Genomic DNA, 14,519 nt, shown 5'->3' with positions numbered 1-14,519 from the left:
AAATAGGGAAAGAAAACAGACTGGAAAATGCCTTCGTATTTAAACCCTACATGGGAGATAATGGGGAGTGTGCAGGCTGGATGCCTTACACTGCCCCACACACAGGCTCGGTGCTAGTTCCACTTCGCGGGGATCTGCTGCTGAGTGGAGAGAAAAACTGTACAAAGCATTTCCACCCCAGCCTCCCTGAAGGGCCAGAATTTAGGATTGTAAATTAAGTATTTACACAGCCAGTGAACACAAGTATGTCCTAGCTTTGGCTGCAACTGAAAGCAGCAATGGGAGTCATTTATCTGCAAAATCTGAGCACAGTGCAGAATGGGCAGCGAAAGGTAATCAAGTTCCCATGATCTGCAGGAAAAACCATCAATACAAATTAAGAGACATATTTTAAAGATAATTTTAACGCAACATTGCGTTCTTTTCCATTTGCTCATGAGCAGTTCACCTCCCAGTTCAATTCTTTTCAATCCAGTGGCTTTCGTAAAACACAGAGATGCAAATGTTTACAGTATGCTCTGTTTACACAAAGATGAACTCATGGTGTATTTTTCCTACACTGGCCCAAAGTATCTCTCAGGGAAACACAGTCAAGATTACTGGAACAGGAAATTCTTCCAAGGGTCATTCCCACCTTGAAGATGGAGTAGAAACGGGTGAAGGCTGGTTGCTCTCAGAAACTCCATTTCCAGGGGAACTGTGGTCACTGTCTCCGTTGTTGCTCCATGACATGTTTGCCTCTCCCTCGAATTCTTGCCCAGACATAATTCTCTCAATCTCTTCTTCTGATATCTGTCAAAACCAGGATCATTACGGTTACTTCAGCTGAGAACAGAAACAAGGCAGAGCCTCTCCATGCGAACAGCTTGACCGTACGGGCAGGTCCAACAGAGCGGAAACCGCCCCGCGCCAGGAGAAACGCTCCGCCACCCCTGCAGATATCACCCCTTCCCTTCCCATCTAACAACGGACACGAAAAATTCTATTTAAGGCTAAACGTGGTGGCCTCCAGTTTCTGCAGTACAATTCAAGCGACGATAACACAGCAGACAGGAACGGACACGTGAAAAGATGATGTCAAATACACACAGCAACGAGCCATAAATCAGCTACTGTCACACAGCGAAAAACCTGGGAGTAATCGAGGCCAGTTCATAGGGAACGTCACTCAGTGCTCGGCAGAGGTAAAGGCAAACGGAAGGTGGGGTAGGCTCCAGTTTGATAAAGCAATCGAGAGAGCCAAGGTGACATATATAAAATCAGTCAGTAAAACGTTTACTGGCAATCATTGTTCACTATTTTTCCCCAGATAAGAATCAGTAATCAGGCATCTGATACTTAAAACAAGCATTAGAGAGTAATATATATGAAGCTAAAATGAACTGAAAAAAAAAAAAAAATAGAGTTCACTGAAGTATAATATTTCAAGAGAGAGATGGGCATGCTCCTGGAGAAATGCTGCATCAGTAGTGAGGAAAAGGCAACGTAAAAGTTTTGGGGCTTTTTTTTTTTTTTTTAATTCCGTGCATGCCCCTTAGTGAGGCTGTCACAAAATATGGAAAGACCTTGAGTTAACATGCTGCAAGAAAGCGCAAGCGCAGTGAACTCTGAACACCATTTTCAAGAGCCAGCCATTGCTCAGACAGTTTACTCCGGCCTTACAAAAGCGCCAGCAGGACTCGGAAGGCTGACCCAGGCGCAGCATGTGAGCAGTGCCACAGCTGAAGAGCCTGGCCGCAGGGCTGGCAGCTGGTGGCACAACCCACAGCCCAACACACAAGCCTCAGATGAGCAAGGGCTCACCCTGGCTACCACAGGCTGCTGTTGTACTACAGCTACATCGCTCAGAGAGGTAGTCAAAATTGTTCCCTGGCCAGAAATTAAATGTTTGTTCTCCTTCAATAGACCCACCCAGGCTTTAAGAATCAGTAACTAATGCTGTTATAAATATGATGTCTGCAAACAGCAGAAAATGTGCTATCGTTACTAAGAGATGCTGTTGTTGTTTGAGCTAGGCTCTCGCTGATGCTGACCACTGGCATGGCCACACTGCCTAATTCCTGCCTTTCCTTCGGTGCGCTGTGGGGACCTTATGGAGCCGGCAGAGCACCTGGTTGCTTGGCTTCTCACCATTTGGTTTTGGACTGGGGCGAGTAGTCTTTTCACAGACTCACAGAAAATGCTTTCAGTGTTATTTCTATTTTATTAAAATAAATAGTAAAGTTTTAAAAGACCTCTTTTCTAGAAGCAAGCTGGAAATGGCCATCATTTCTCACACGTGCAGTACAAGCTGCTGGGCTGAATTACCTCGCGCTTTACAAGGCATCTCCAGACAAGCTGCGCCATCAATCAGCGAGACATTTACTGGGTGCCCCGCTTGCAACAACTGAAGGAATTGCAGCAGGCAGCCCGTGAGATTTACTGGGAGCTGCGGAGGGACGGGCGTCCTTGCGGGCTCACAAAGGACAGAGATGGGCAGAGACGGCCCGTGTCTTCACGTAGGCACCCGGGGACTGTGCCGTGTCCCCTCGGGGACAAGCACCGAGCTTTATTTACAAACCTGCTGTTCCTGAGGTGTGTTCCCAACACCTGGGGGGAGTCGAAGCCCTGCCAGCCCCCAGGGGCCACGGGCAGGGCTGGGAAAGGCTCAGCCAGCCCAACCCCGGCCCCATCCCCGGCCCAGCTGCTGCCACGGCCCGAGCCCAGCGCCGCGAGAGGAGCTGCGTGCCACGGCCCAGGGAGCAGGAGCTGAAGGGAACCGTGGAGAAACGGCCGGACAGGCTCACCTGGACAGGTCCGATGCTTTTGTTTCTGCCTCCTGGCATGCCATCCTCTCTGATTGCTGAAAGAAAACAAGCAAACCTTGGTGAGGAACACTACTGTTCGGTATTCCAGAAATACGTAAGAAGGTATCTAGTATTTTGAAACAAATCTGTATATCTTAAAAGATTAATTTTGTTTAAAGCAGTTTACACAGAAAGCACCAGTGCTTTCGAGGGCACTGCAGAGCTCCAGCAGCACACACCATGATCCTCACCCCAGAGGGCACAAACACATCGACGGGGCTACAAGCATTACCCAGGGAGTTCAGTTTCCTTATGCGATCCTTGGATGACAGGCAATAAAGGACAGCAATCTTTTACCACAACCAATTCCAGGATAATTTGAGAGACGGCACACAGAAAGCAAACCCAGTTCACCTCCAGAAATCCTGCAGTGAGTACCCGTGACTGCTAGGAAATGCAGCGCCAACACCGGCGTTTAACCCCACCGCGTGCAGCCCCCTGACCCACGCGAGCCAGACTCCAGCTGGGGAGACACTGACCAGTGCTGCCCACAGCCCGGAGACAGAGCACTTCACCGGTAACTGCTCCCACCTCAGTGGGTCACGTCCCCAACAGCTATCACAGAAAACGGAGGGGAGATGTTTCACCCAGCCAGCTGCATGCAAAGCCGTTGTTTAAAATTCGAGTTACTAGCCCGAGCCACGCAGTTTCATTCCAGAAGGGCAGCCCAACACAGTTTCTCAATACAGCAGCTGCGTTTTTAAGGCTCTTTAAACAATTTCCAAGCAGCTACGGTGAGGTCCAATTAAAGGGATTATCCTGGAGCTGCTTCTCTACCTTCCCCTTCCCTCTGCTTTTCTCCTCATTGGCAGAGCAGCTCTGCAGAAGCCGAGCCCTGCTCCTCGAGCGCCGCCTCTCCGGGGCCGAGTCCCCCCGGTTATCAGGTCCCAATCTCTTTCCCACCACGACCTGGGCAGACTTGGCAGGAGAATCTCCCCAGCTGCGCGGTGACCTTGCTGCTGCTGGCCGGCCTCACCCTGCCTGGCGCACGGGGCTGCGGGAGGCCTGCCCGGAGCAGAAAACGACACAAAATGTAAAGAAAAAAATTCCATACCAGAAAAGTCACGCTGCTGTTTGATTTTAGATACCTTCAGCTCCAACCATCCTCGGCTGCCCGTGCTGCACTTGCAACTCGGGGATTACACACGGGGTTCAGCTAAGGCAATTGTAGCAAGGCAGAGCCACCCGCACCCTGCACTTGGACCTCAACTGCGCTTTCCTGAATTGTAACCACCGAGCCAAGCAATGCAAATCACTACACAAAGTGTCCCGGTGATTTACAGCTCCGCCAGCCCGGGACCAGCAGCACAGCGATCCCTGTGGCACCTCACAACAGCCCCTGACGGGATCAGCAATACAGCTTCAATCCTTCTAACGCAAACTCTAGCACCTCCATATAACAGCAAGTATTTTTATTTAAAAATGCCAGATAGCATTCATTTAAGCACACTGGAGAAGCCACAAACACAGGATATAAACCAGTTATGGTTACCTTTTACATCACACAAATCTCTTACGATATAGCAAGACAACAAGCTCCTTTAAACAAGCAAGGCTATTTATTTTCTATAAAAGCTCTATCCAAAAAACATTAGTTTCTCATTAAAAAATGTGACTGATGGAAAACGAAGCCATCATGGTTGGCTGTTACTCCTTTTTTTTTTTTTTTTTTTTTAATGGAACTACAGTATGAGTTTTCCAATTCTGGAGGAATTTGTCTAGTTTCTCTAGTAGATATCTTACTGCTAATAGTGGTTCAGAAGGCTTCTCAGCTAATTCCATTATGAGCCATGGACATAAACAGTCTTGATCTTTTGATTTCAAAGTGTAACTGTAGCAGACATTAGCTTACATCTTCCTTTTCTGTGCCCGCATCATTTTACGGAACGCTGTGGGAAACGTGCCTCCGCAGAGTTTACAGCTCTCCCTAACCCCGGAGACAATGCTGGTGGTCACCAGGCTGCTCTTTGGTGGCCCGTGGCTTTCTGCTCGGCCGCGGGCAGGGCTGTGGCTCTGCCCCCCAGCTCCAGTCCCCCCAGCAGAGCCGCCCTCCCGGCCCAGCTGGGCCGGCTGAACCGGCGAGGGTAGCCGAGGACTGCTGATATTTTTCAACAACGGGAGGTTGAAGGAACCCCACGGCTGTTGGCGCAGCTACGGTGGCTGCAGCACTTCTCTGCTCGATGCGCCCCGGGCCGCTTTGCCAGGCCCCGCAGGCACGCCACCCGACAGCGGGACTTACAGGAGGCAAAACCCACATTGATTCCTTTTGTAAATTCTTACAACCATTCCTACCTCAAACAGAAGAAAAACCCGCCACGCCGGGGCGCCGCTCGGCACTACCTGGCATCTGCTGCGGTGCTTGGCCGGGGTACCAGCAGAGGCAAACAGAGGGTCTGCTGCGAAGCTCAGCCTTCGGGGACCAGCCCCCATCCCTGCTGCTCGCAGCTCGGAGCCTGAACCCCCCCCCCCCCCACCTCCCCGCACATTCCAGATGCTTCTCTTAAGTGGGATTTTTGGAGGTCTGGCTAGTTGCATAACCTAGCCAAGGTCTGCAACGAAACGTAGCCATACTGATGCTGGCGGTCCATCAAAAAAGGCATCGGGAGACCCGGGTGGTTCCAGCCCAGTGCTGCAACCCCCCGGGAGCTGTCGTGGCGCGGGCTGGGGGACAGCAGCCCCCTCGGGGCCCGTGGCCCTGCCAGCGGTGAGCTCCGGGCCGTAGGAGTGCGAGAGCTGTATCCTGCCACCCCGTTACGGAGCAACGTCGCGACTCGGTTGTGCGATAATTCGGGCACCGCGGCAGGAAGAAAATGCTCCTTAACCGCACGCTCCCGACGCCGGCGGCTGCCTGCGGCCCCCCCCCCCCCCTCCTCCTCCTCCTCCTCCTCCTCTCCTTCCTCCTCCTCCTCCTCCTCCTCTCCTTCCTCCTCCTCCTCCTCCGCACAGACGCTGCCTGGAAGCGCAGTTCCTGCGGTTCTTCGGGGAAGGAAGAGGCGGCGGGCGGGCCGCCAGGTGGCGCTCTGCCCCCGCGGGTGAGCCGCGCGCGCCGCCCCGGAGCACGTGCTGCCGGTACGGGCAGGGGTACCGGTACGGGCAGCGGTACCGGTACCAGCAGGGGTACTGGTACGGGCAGGGGTACCGGTACGGGCAGCGGTACCGGTACGGGCAGGGGTACCGGTACGGGCAGCGGTACTGGCAGTGGTACCTGCAGCAGTACAGGCAGCAGTACTGGTACCGGCAGCGGTACCAGTACCGGCAGCAGTACAGGCAGCAGTACCGGTAGCAGCAGGGGTACTGGCAGTGGTACCGGCAGCAGTACAGGCAGCAGTACCGGTACCGGCAGGGGTACCGGCAGCGGTACTGGTACCGGCAGCAGTACAGGCAGCAGTATCAGTACTGGCAGGGGTACCAGTACCGGCAGCAGTACAGGCAGCAGTACTGGTACCGGCAGGGGTACTGGCAGTGGTACCGGCAGCAGTACAGGCAGCAGTACCGGTACCGGCAGGGGTACCGGCAGCGGTACCGGGCCGGGAGAGGGTCTGGCAGCCCTGCTGGGCTCAGGCAGCCGCCCAGAGCCGGACGAGAGCGCTTGGAAAGGCGTGTAAGCAACCGACCCGGCTGCTAAACCCCACGGCCGGGCAGCGCCCCCGCCACCCCAGCTGAAGGAAGCCGGGCAGGAGAAGGGCGGCCGGGAGCCAGCCTGCCCTCCCCACCTGACCACACTCCCACAGATAATTTGTAATCAAAGCAGTCAGGAGATAAGCTTCCCATCTCAGCCCCGACATACATTTTCTAAGGAAGATCCCGGTGGATTTGCAGTAAATTTATGGAAGTTTTAGTGCTTTTGACAGGCGGCTTTCATGTGAATGATGACACTGAAGGCGCCAATAGCTACATTTAAAAAACATGAGATGACACTTCTGCCGGGCGGCCAGGACGGGGCCTGTCCCTCCCGCCGTCCCACCTGCGCGTCCGGGGTGAGCACGAGCAGCCCCGGAGCTCTGGCAGCACCCGCCTCTGCTCAGATGCCCGTCGGTCACCTTTAATCAAGGAAATCTCTGCTTTTAATGGGCAACAACGTTTCCAGAGATTCAAAAGTCAAAAGATTGGAGTGAAGAGATGTGACACTGAACTAAATCCCAGTCTGTTTTTTAATATTAATTTCTGCGCTACTTAAGATTTGCTATCCTGAAGATGATCGCGTGGCATTTCATCACCTCTGCCCACATGGGGACTGAGGGGTGGCTGTCCCTAACCCAGACCACGCGTGTCCCCTCGGTGATCTCGTACCTGGCAAAACCATCTCTGGCTCCACACGCTGCTGCCGGGAGCCGCGTGCCACCAGCCAGAGACGGGCGGTGAGTGAAGACCCTCACGCCTCATCACCGGGCAGCAACTGCAGGTCTGAGCTCCCATGACAATGAACAGGTAGAGTCTGCCCTGGATCTCTTGGGATTTTAAAAGCCTATTGAAATGCGTTCGTTTTTGCCACGCTAGTATACTGAAGCACAGAAACAGTGACCACCTCGCTCAGGATAAACACAAGGACAGATCTGCCAGGAAGGACAGTAACAAACCTTCCCTGAAAAGAGGGATCACTGATCAGCTCTCCAAATATTTATACATGCTTTCAATTCATACAGATTTTTCCTCCAGCACGGTAATGAAACAGTCCGGGAAAAAATTTTTATCTACGCATAATTTTGCTGAAGTTTCACTTTTTCTTGTCAAGAATTTGAGAGGCAGAACTGCAATACAAGCTGGCAGCTGAGGCAGGGTGACGTGCATTGCTCACGCTGGCCCCAACCTACCTCCACCAGCAAAGAGCCCGCTTTTCTTTACCTTTTCGGTTCATCCCCATCTGGAGGCATTTGAGCAGCCGGCAGTACTGGCATCTGTTGCGCTGTTTGCGTGACATGACGCAGTTCTTGTCTCGACTGCATCTGTAAACCCGCTTGTTGCAGATGCTCCTTTTGAAGAACCCCTTGCAGCCCTCGCAGGAGATGATCCCATAGTGCAGCCCCGTCGCCCTGTCCCCGCAGATCAGGCAGGTTCGCTGATCCACCCGCTCATCTGCAAGAGAAGAGGAAAAGGTCTCGTGGTTAACAAAACGGCTTCACCCAGGGATCAGAAACTCTCCGGAGGGGGAAACCGGGAAAGTCTGGGCAGCCCGTGGCCTGCCCGGGCAGGCGGCCCCAAAGCAGAGCCCAGGAAGGGCCCGGCCGGGGGCTGTGGCACGGGGCTCCTCACCGCCGTCACTCGGTCAGCGGAGGGGCTTGCCTCCCGCTCTGGAGCTTCACAGACCTGCCACGAATCCACTTCCACAGCTACGAATAAAAGCGTCTCAATTCAACGCATTCAGCAGCTATTTAAGTCCAGAAATTCTCAACGGCGGCGAGAAGAATGAAGAAAAGTAAACCTCGAGTTTGCTTCATAAAGCCGCCTCCCAGAAAGGCCCTTAGTCACGCGGTTTACCAGGCATGAAAGCGGCCGGGGTGACCAAGCGCCGTTTGGGCTGCGAGGAGCCGAAAGAGGCCACACGGCCACAGCACCCGGCTGCCACGGAACGGGGTGTCCCCCCCTCCGCGGGCAGGAGCTCAAACCCCAACACCCAGGGGACACACGAGTCCCCGAGCAGCTTCCCTGGCACCACCTCACATATCCCCTTAGTGAAGAACAGAGGTGAGAGCAAAGAAACGGATGATGTTTTCTCATCAGCGTGGCACTGACATGCTGTGCTGCCCCTGAAGTTTATTTTATTCCCAATTTTCAGGTTTTCCTCCGAACGCTCTACTTAGTGCTTGGTGGTGCCAGCACCCGCTGCGGGCACGCAGTAGGAAAACCCTTGAGTTTCTGCAAGATCAGGTTTGATGAAGAGGCAGCCAGCCGGCTGTCAGGCCCGCGCGGATCCATCGCACAGCACTGGAGAGCAGCAGCGCACGGCTGCGAGGGGGGGCCCCATCCCTCACGTTCCCAGTGCTGGGACGGGACCCTTGGAGAGGGGGGGGGGGAGAGCACAGCCCTCCCCAGCAGCCTCCACCCGACCTCAGGCTGCGCTTAGCAGAGGGGAACAGGAACCTTGAGGGGAAAAAGGGTCTGAAGTTCCCTACCCCAACTGCACGGAGCGGGGTGTGCAAACACAGAAATGGTTCTGGGAGGACACCGATGACCACGAACTACTGGTCTCTGTAGACACTGATGTCAAATGTCAGCGGGGAAAGGAGAAGTCAGTGACGGCTGAAGAGCCCCAGGTAGTTGCCCCAGGTGGAGCCGTGGCTCCTTGCTTCTGCACAGGGAGGCCCAAACCTCGCCGCACAGGAACAGTCAGCCACACTTAAAATAATGCCAGCGAGTTGGAGCAGCAGCTCTTCCTGTGGCAGATGTTTAGCACAGCCAAACAGCTTAACCCCTTGCACACCAGGCCAATCTGCCTTCCCCGCTCCAGTGCTTTAACCCATTAATATCCTGGTAGCTGCAAACAGAGCTGCACTTCAAAGATGGGCGCTATTCAAGTCTGTTCAGAGGTACACACAAATCTGCAATACTTCATGGGGTTGCTTTCCCAAGTGTCAAATAATCATTATCTGGATGACTAGATCATCCTGGCCAAGTGAGGTGGAGGCACCAAGGAGCAGAAGGGCATCGCTTTGGTTTGGAGCAGCGGGACTCAAGGAACCACACTGCTGTCTTTCACTCGGTTGTGCATTTCCTAGGGATGCTGGTGAAACCAGATTATTTCTGGTATTTCTTGGCCTGATTGCACAACCGTGCAATCTCCAACGGGCAGAAATACCCACCGCTAAAGCAGGACCTGGGAGGTGGCAACAGCTCTCTGCAGCTCCCCGGGGATGGATGCTGCATGTGGTTCTCCACGCGAGCATCAGGTACCCAGAGTTTAACGTCAGCTTCTCAGTCCTTTCCATCTGGAGCTTGTGTAATATCTATATTTAATCACATTTAGTTAAAGGCAAGCTGCTGAGGAGACACAAGAAGTGCATACGCTTTCCAGGACCTGCCTTGCTGTGCTGTGTAGGAAGTTCCTCCTCTATGGCCCACCCGGCCAAAACGCAGAGGAGAAACTTCCCTGCTGCAGGCACCCGTATGACAGCTACAATCAAATTAACAGGGAAATCAGGAGTGTGTGGCAGTGCTTGGGGGGGGGACAGCACAAAGCAGTCAAGGTTGTCCCTTGGGAAGGTGGGACAGCCCAGACCATGGGATGTTTTGGACATCACTGGTGGAGCTGGGGAGGAGAGCAGCCAGAGCTGCTTTTCTCTTCCTCTGAGACAGCGGTGAGCTGCAGAGCGAAGGGGCTGGAGGGCCAGTGCTCCTTCAGGTGACAGGAGTCAGGGTGTGACCCACGTGGCAGCCTTACACCTTGCAGGGACACAGGCTCCCTCCAGACAGCGCCCGGGCGGGCACAGCAGCGGCTCCGCCAGGTGACGAGGCAGCTACAGCGACGCTGCGGCGCGGGTGGCAGCGGGTCACACGCTGCGGGAGGTGATGGGTCTCCACGGGTAAAGGAAAGCGGTTGAGAAAATGAGTAACAGAGGGTGGGGAGAGGGCAGTAAGAGGAGACAGACAGACAGACCAGGTCAGAAAAACAAGGAGAGAGTATAGGGGACAGAAAGAATAAAAAAGCCTTGAAGAACAAGAAGAAGGAAAAGAAGAGCACAAATTCAAAGAGGAGAAATAATCTGACTTGATTATTCTAAAAATGATAGCACAGCCAAGGCAGGAAGGGAGAACAGAGCTGGGCTTGGGGCTGGGAGGGGGCTGAGCTGCTGCTCCAGGCAGGACATGGAGGGGGGGGAACAGGAGATGGGGGGAGGGAGCAGGAGATGGGGGGATGGAGCGGGAGATAGAGGAGGGGGGAGCAGGAGATGGGGGGATGGAGCAGGAGATGGGGGGATGGAGCAGGAGATGGGGGGATGGAGTGGGAGATGGAGGAGGGGGGAGCAGGAGATGGAGGGATGGAGCAGGAGATGGAGGGATGGAGCGGGAGATGGAGGAGGGGGGAGCGGGAGATGGAGGAGGGGTGAGCGGGAGATGGAGGAGGGGGGAGCAGGAGATGGAGGAGGGGGGAGCAGGAGATGTCGGGGGGCTCAGCAGCTGCCTGCATCCACCATCCCACACTGGGAGCTACGGGGGAGCTCACGCTGGGCAGACAGACACACAGCTACGCCGCATCGTGCCCGGTGTGCTACCTGCACCCCATCTTGTGTCAGCCGGTGAAACGCTACAGACCTTGAAAACCCCCAACGGTAGGACAGAACCAGCTTGTGAAGATGAGCCCGTTCAAACTCACTTCAGCACGACAACACCGAGCCTGGTTTTCCTCACTTAGATCTGACCGGGGAGTTTTCTGAGACAAAGGTGTTTTTATCTGCAGGATTTTTGGAGCGGCAGGAGGTAGAAGTCACAGTGAAGTCCTCTCCAATCCTGATAAAGCCTAAGCAGCCTGACAAACCAGTGTGTAGCTTCTTACTACTGGAGAACATGTGAAGGCAATAGAAATAAATGAGTGAAACGTATTAGGATCAGAAATGAAACCAGTTCTCAGTTACACAAGCCAAGGAAAAATCTAAACCAGCTGCTCTTACTCACACGCAGCTTTCTCCACAGTTTAAACCCAGTAGAAACCACAACCAATATGTATTAATCTTTAAAAGGCTTGCTAATGCACAGCATGCAAATTTGCACTTCTCTGCAAATTTCACTGCCATTGTTATAAAACCTTAAAATAAAGGGATGAATGAAGGAAATGCAAACTTTAACTACAGAAACGTTCATGGTGTCATCACCGCAGTAAAACATTCCCAGTTTTACAGGACGGACAACCTCAGGTATGTGCTTAAGGAGGACTGCGGAGGAATGCCGGCACGGCTCAGGGCTGGGGCTATCTGAGCATCTCGCTGAAGGGAGGCGGCTAAACCTGACTTTGTAGTCACCGATTGCATAATCTCTACCTTCAGCTATCCGATAAGCGCTGGGAGGGGGCCGGGGGATTAGCCTGGGACAGAGGAGTCCTCTATCTGCGGGGTTTAGCTCAGCCTCAGCCCTCCCCCTGCTCCCACCGGCGGTGCCATAAACCGCCGGGGGACCCCGGGGTCAGCAGCAGCGGGGGGAGCCCTGGAACCAACCGCCGGGGGACCCCGGGGTCAGCAGCAGCGGGGGGAGCCCTGGAACCAACCGCCGGGGGGACCCCGGGGTCAGCAGCAGCGGGGGGAGCCCTGGAACCAACCGCCGGGGGACCCCGGGGTCAGCAGCAGCGGGGGGAGCCCTGGAACCACCGGCTTCCACAGACGGGCAGGAGGCAGAGGAGGGCAGCACCCCAACCCGCAGCATCCCGCGGGGATCGCGGGGCTCCCCCCTCGCCCAGCGCGCCGCGGGGGTCAGCGAGGGCTCATTTCCAGGAGCAGCTTTTTCGTTGCGGGAAGCACAGGGCCGTCACCCGGCCGCTCCGGGGAAGCCTGGATGCTGAAAGCGAGGAGGAATCCGAATCCTTCCCTCGCCGTCCCCATCCCCGCTGGCAGGGTGACGGCCCTGCGGTGTGAAAGGCCCCACCGCCACAATAACTGCACATGCCTCCCTGCAGAAACTGTTAATTGGGTGGGCTTCCAGATTAAAATTCACCGTAGAGCAGCGGCACGCACCGTGAACAAAGACCCAGACCTCCGGGGACTAGAGGTGCCGGTACACCCTGTACACCGCTGCTCAAACACAACTGGTAGAGAAAAAATATTTACCTACAGAAAGTCTCAGGCTTTCAAAGGTTTAAAAAAAAAAAATCCTGTAGGAACTGTGACCAGGCCCAAGACGCTGCCCTGCGGCCCACGGGTCTGCCGGCTCCTGACCTTTGCTATTTTTCACCCTACTTAATGCAAGCGCCTTGTGCAGGCAAACGGTGGGACAGCCGGGGCAGGATCGCAGCAAACTTTACAGAAATGGTAAAGCACGGGCAAATTTAAAGCAGTTTTGTGCTGGGGGGTGCTCTGAACTCTCTTAACCTTGAAATTTCACTAGAATATCAAAACACATAGCAAGTATAACAATTTTAAATTGAATAAGCCCTCCCTCCCTCCCTGGCTCTGTTACTGCTCGTCCCACGATTCCTCTGGTTTTAGAAGCCATACATGACAACGTAGATTAGGAAACAAAGCAATTGATAAGAAGTTTTTTCAAATACCTTGCACACGTTTTACTTCAGAGGGAGAGGGCTGAGAAAACCTCCCCCCACCGCCCAATGTTCCTGATGGGTCTTACATTTAACGAACTCATACACGGGATATTCTGGCTTTGTTCTCACAAGCCATTGTAGCAGGGGCCACTAAATCAAACAGTTGCTGCTACGACAAAAGCACTCACAAAAATCTCAACCTCATCTTGAACCCTGAAGATTTTTATGGCTACTCCCTCACTAACCCCTCCCCAAAGCCACATTAAAGGATGTATTGTTTTCAAAGGTCATGGTAGGTTTCATACCACATTTTAATACAATGTAAATTCTCCAAGAATATTATGATGTTACACAAGAGTCACTGAAGACAGTGAGAAAGAGAAGAAATCTCTCCCTGTCTATGTTTTATAAGACAAATGGTAGAAGCAACACACTTATTTTTTAAAAGACTTGCTTTTCCCCTCAGCGAAATGAGTAGTCTTCATGATTTTATTTAAAAGAAAATTCCTACGAATTTCTAAAAGGAAATACCTTAAAATCCTACGGAAGCACATGGCAAAGACACATTCAGAAAACACTAAAGCGCATGAATGAAGGTACAAAATACACAGCAAATAAATTTAAAGGATGGGGACACACGTCCAGCCCTCGGCATCCTCCATCGCCGCTCCCACCTGTATCTCTCCCGCGGACAAACGCCGGGGGCAGGCTCCGGGAAGCGCCAGAAGGATCGCACCCACCCCTGCAGATGGGGTTTAAAACCCTACAGCACCCCCAGCCCCCTGCGAGACATCCCCCCTTGGAAGCAAGGCCGTGCCTCGGCGGCGTGCGCGGCTCCTGAGACCGGCGCTTTGGAGCGGAGCGGCAACAAAGACTTTATTTCCGAGAGTGAGGCCGAAAGTGAAGGCACAAACCCTCACCCAAACGCCCCGAGCAGACGGTGCTGGGATCTGGTCCTGCTGAAAAGCAAGAGGGAGGACGCAGAAAGCTGCAGTTTGCAAACCTTCCCATTTATACAACAGAATGTGATTTACGGCTAAGAAAATCTTTCACAGCTGAAAAAAGATTACAGACAACACTCACCACTGCCATTCATTAATATATTTAACATCTTTTCAACTGTGTATCATTTATTTCCTTCATCATTAACTCGCCCCATCACACACACCCTTTAGCTGGGTTTAAATCTCAAACTGCTAAATACCAGCTGTTTGGGGAAGGGGAGCAGAAGATCTCACACGTGTTACTTAAATCCTAACAAAAATCTCGCTCGCCTCTCATGATGCCTCAAACACAAACAAACATGTTAGGATTTCTTCTTCTCTTTATCTTTCCCAACGGTTTTTTTCATCGTCAATTTTTAGTTTCAAGAAAACCATCTCGTTAAATTGAAGACACAGAACTGGAGTAATTCTCCCCTCCCCGCGGAGTGCTGCATTGTCCAAACAAGCCCACCCCCAAAACCCGCGCGTTTGCTTAAGGGGCTTTTCTTT

General features: G+C 53.3%; 1 protein-coding gene across 5 annotated transcripts in view; it reads right to left on the bottom strand.

The window, feature by feature from the left end:
- Window positions 1-14,519, bottom strand: part of NR6A1 (nuclear receptor subfamily 6 group A member 1) — a 93,922-nt gene that overhangs the window by 10,685 nt on the left and 68,718 nt on the right. For all 5 annotated transcript variants that reach the window (XM_042786739.1, XM_042786740.1, XM_042786741.1 and 2 more), the window contains 3 exons: window positions 7,689-7,919; window positions 2,787-2,842; window positions 635-792 (listed from right to left, as the gene is read on the bottom strand). In XM_042786739.1, coding sequence (XP_042642673.1) covers window positions 635-792; window positions 2,787-2,842; window positions 7,689-7,919 — 445 coding nt within the window. The remainder of the gene's footprint in view (window positions 1-634; window positions 793-2,786; window positions 2,843-7,688; window positions 7,920-14,519) is intronic.

Source organism: Tyto alba, unplaced genomic scaffold (genome assembly GCF_018691265.1).
Source record: "Tyto alba isolate M040663 unplaced genomic scaffold, T.alba_DEE_v4.0 Super-Scaffold_11, whole genome shotgun sequence".
Lineage (NCBI taxonomy): Eukaryota > Metazoa > Chordata > Aves > Strigiformes > Tytonidae > Tyto > Tyto alba.
Note: the sequence above shows the minus strand (reverse complement) of the source record. Positions and strands in the feature narration are given on the sequence as shown.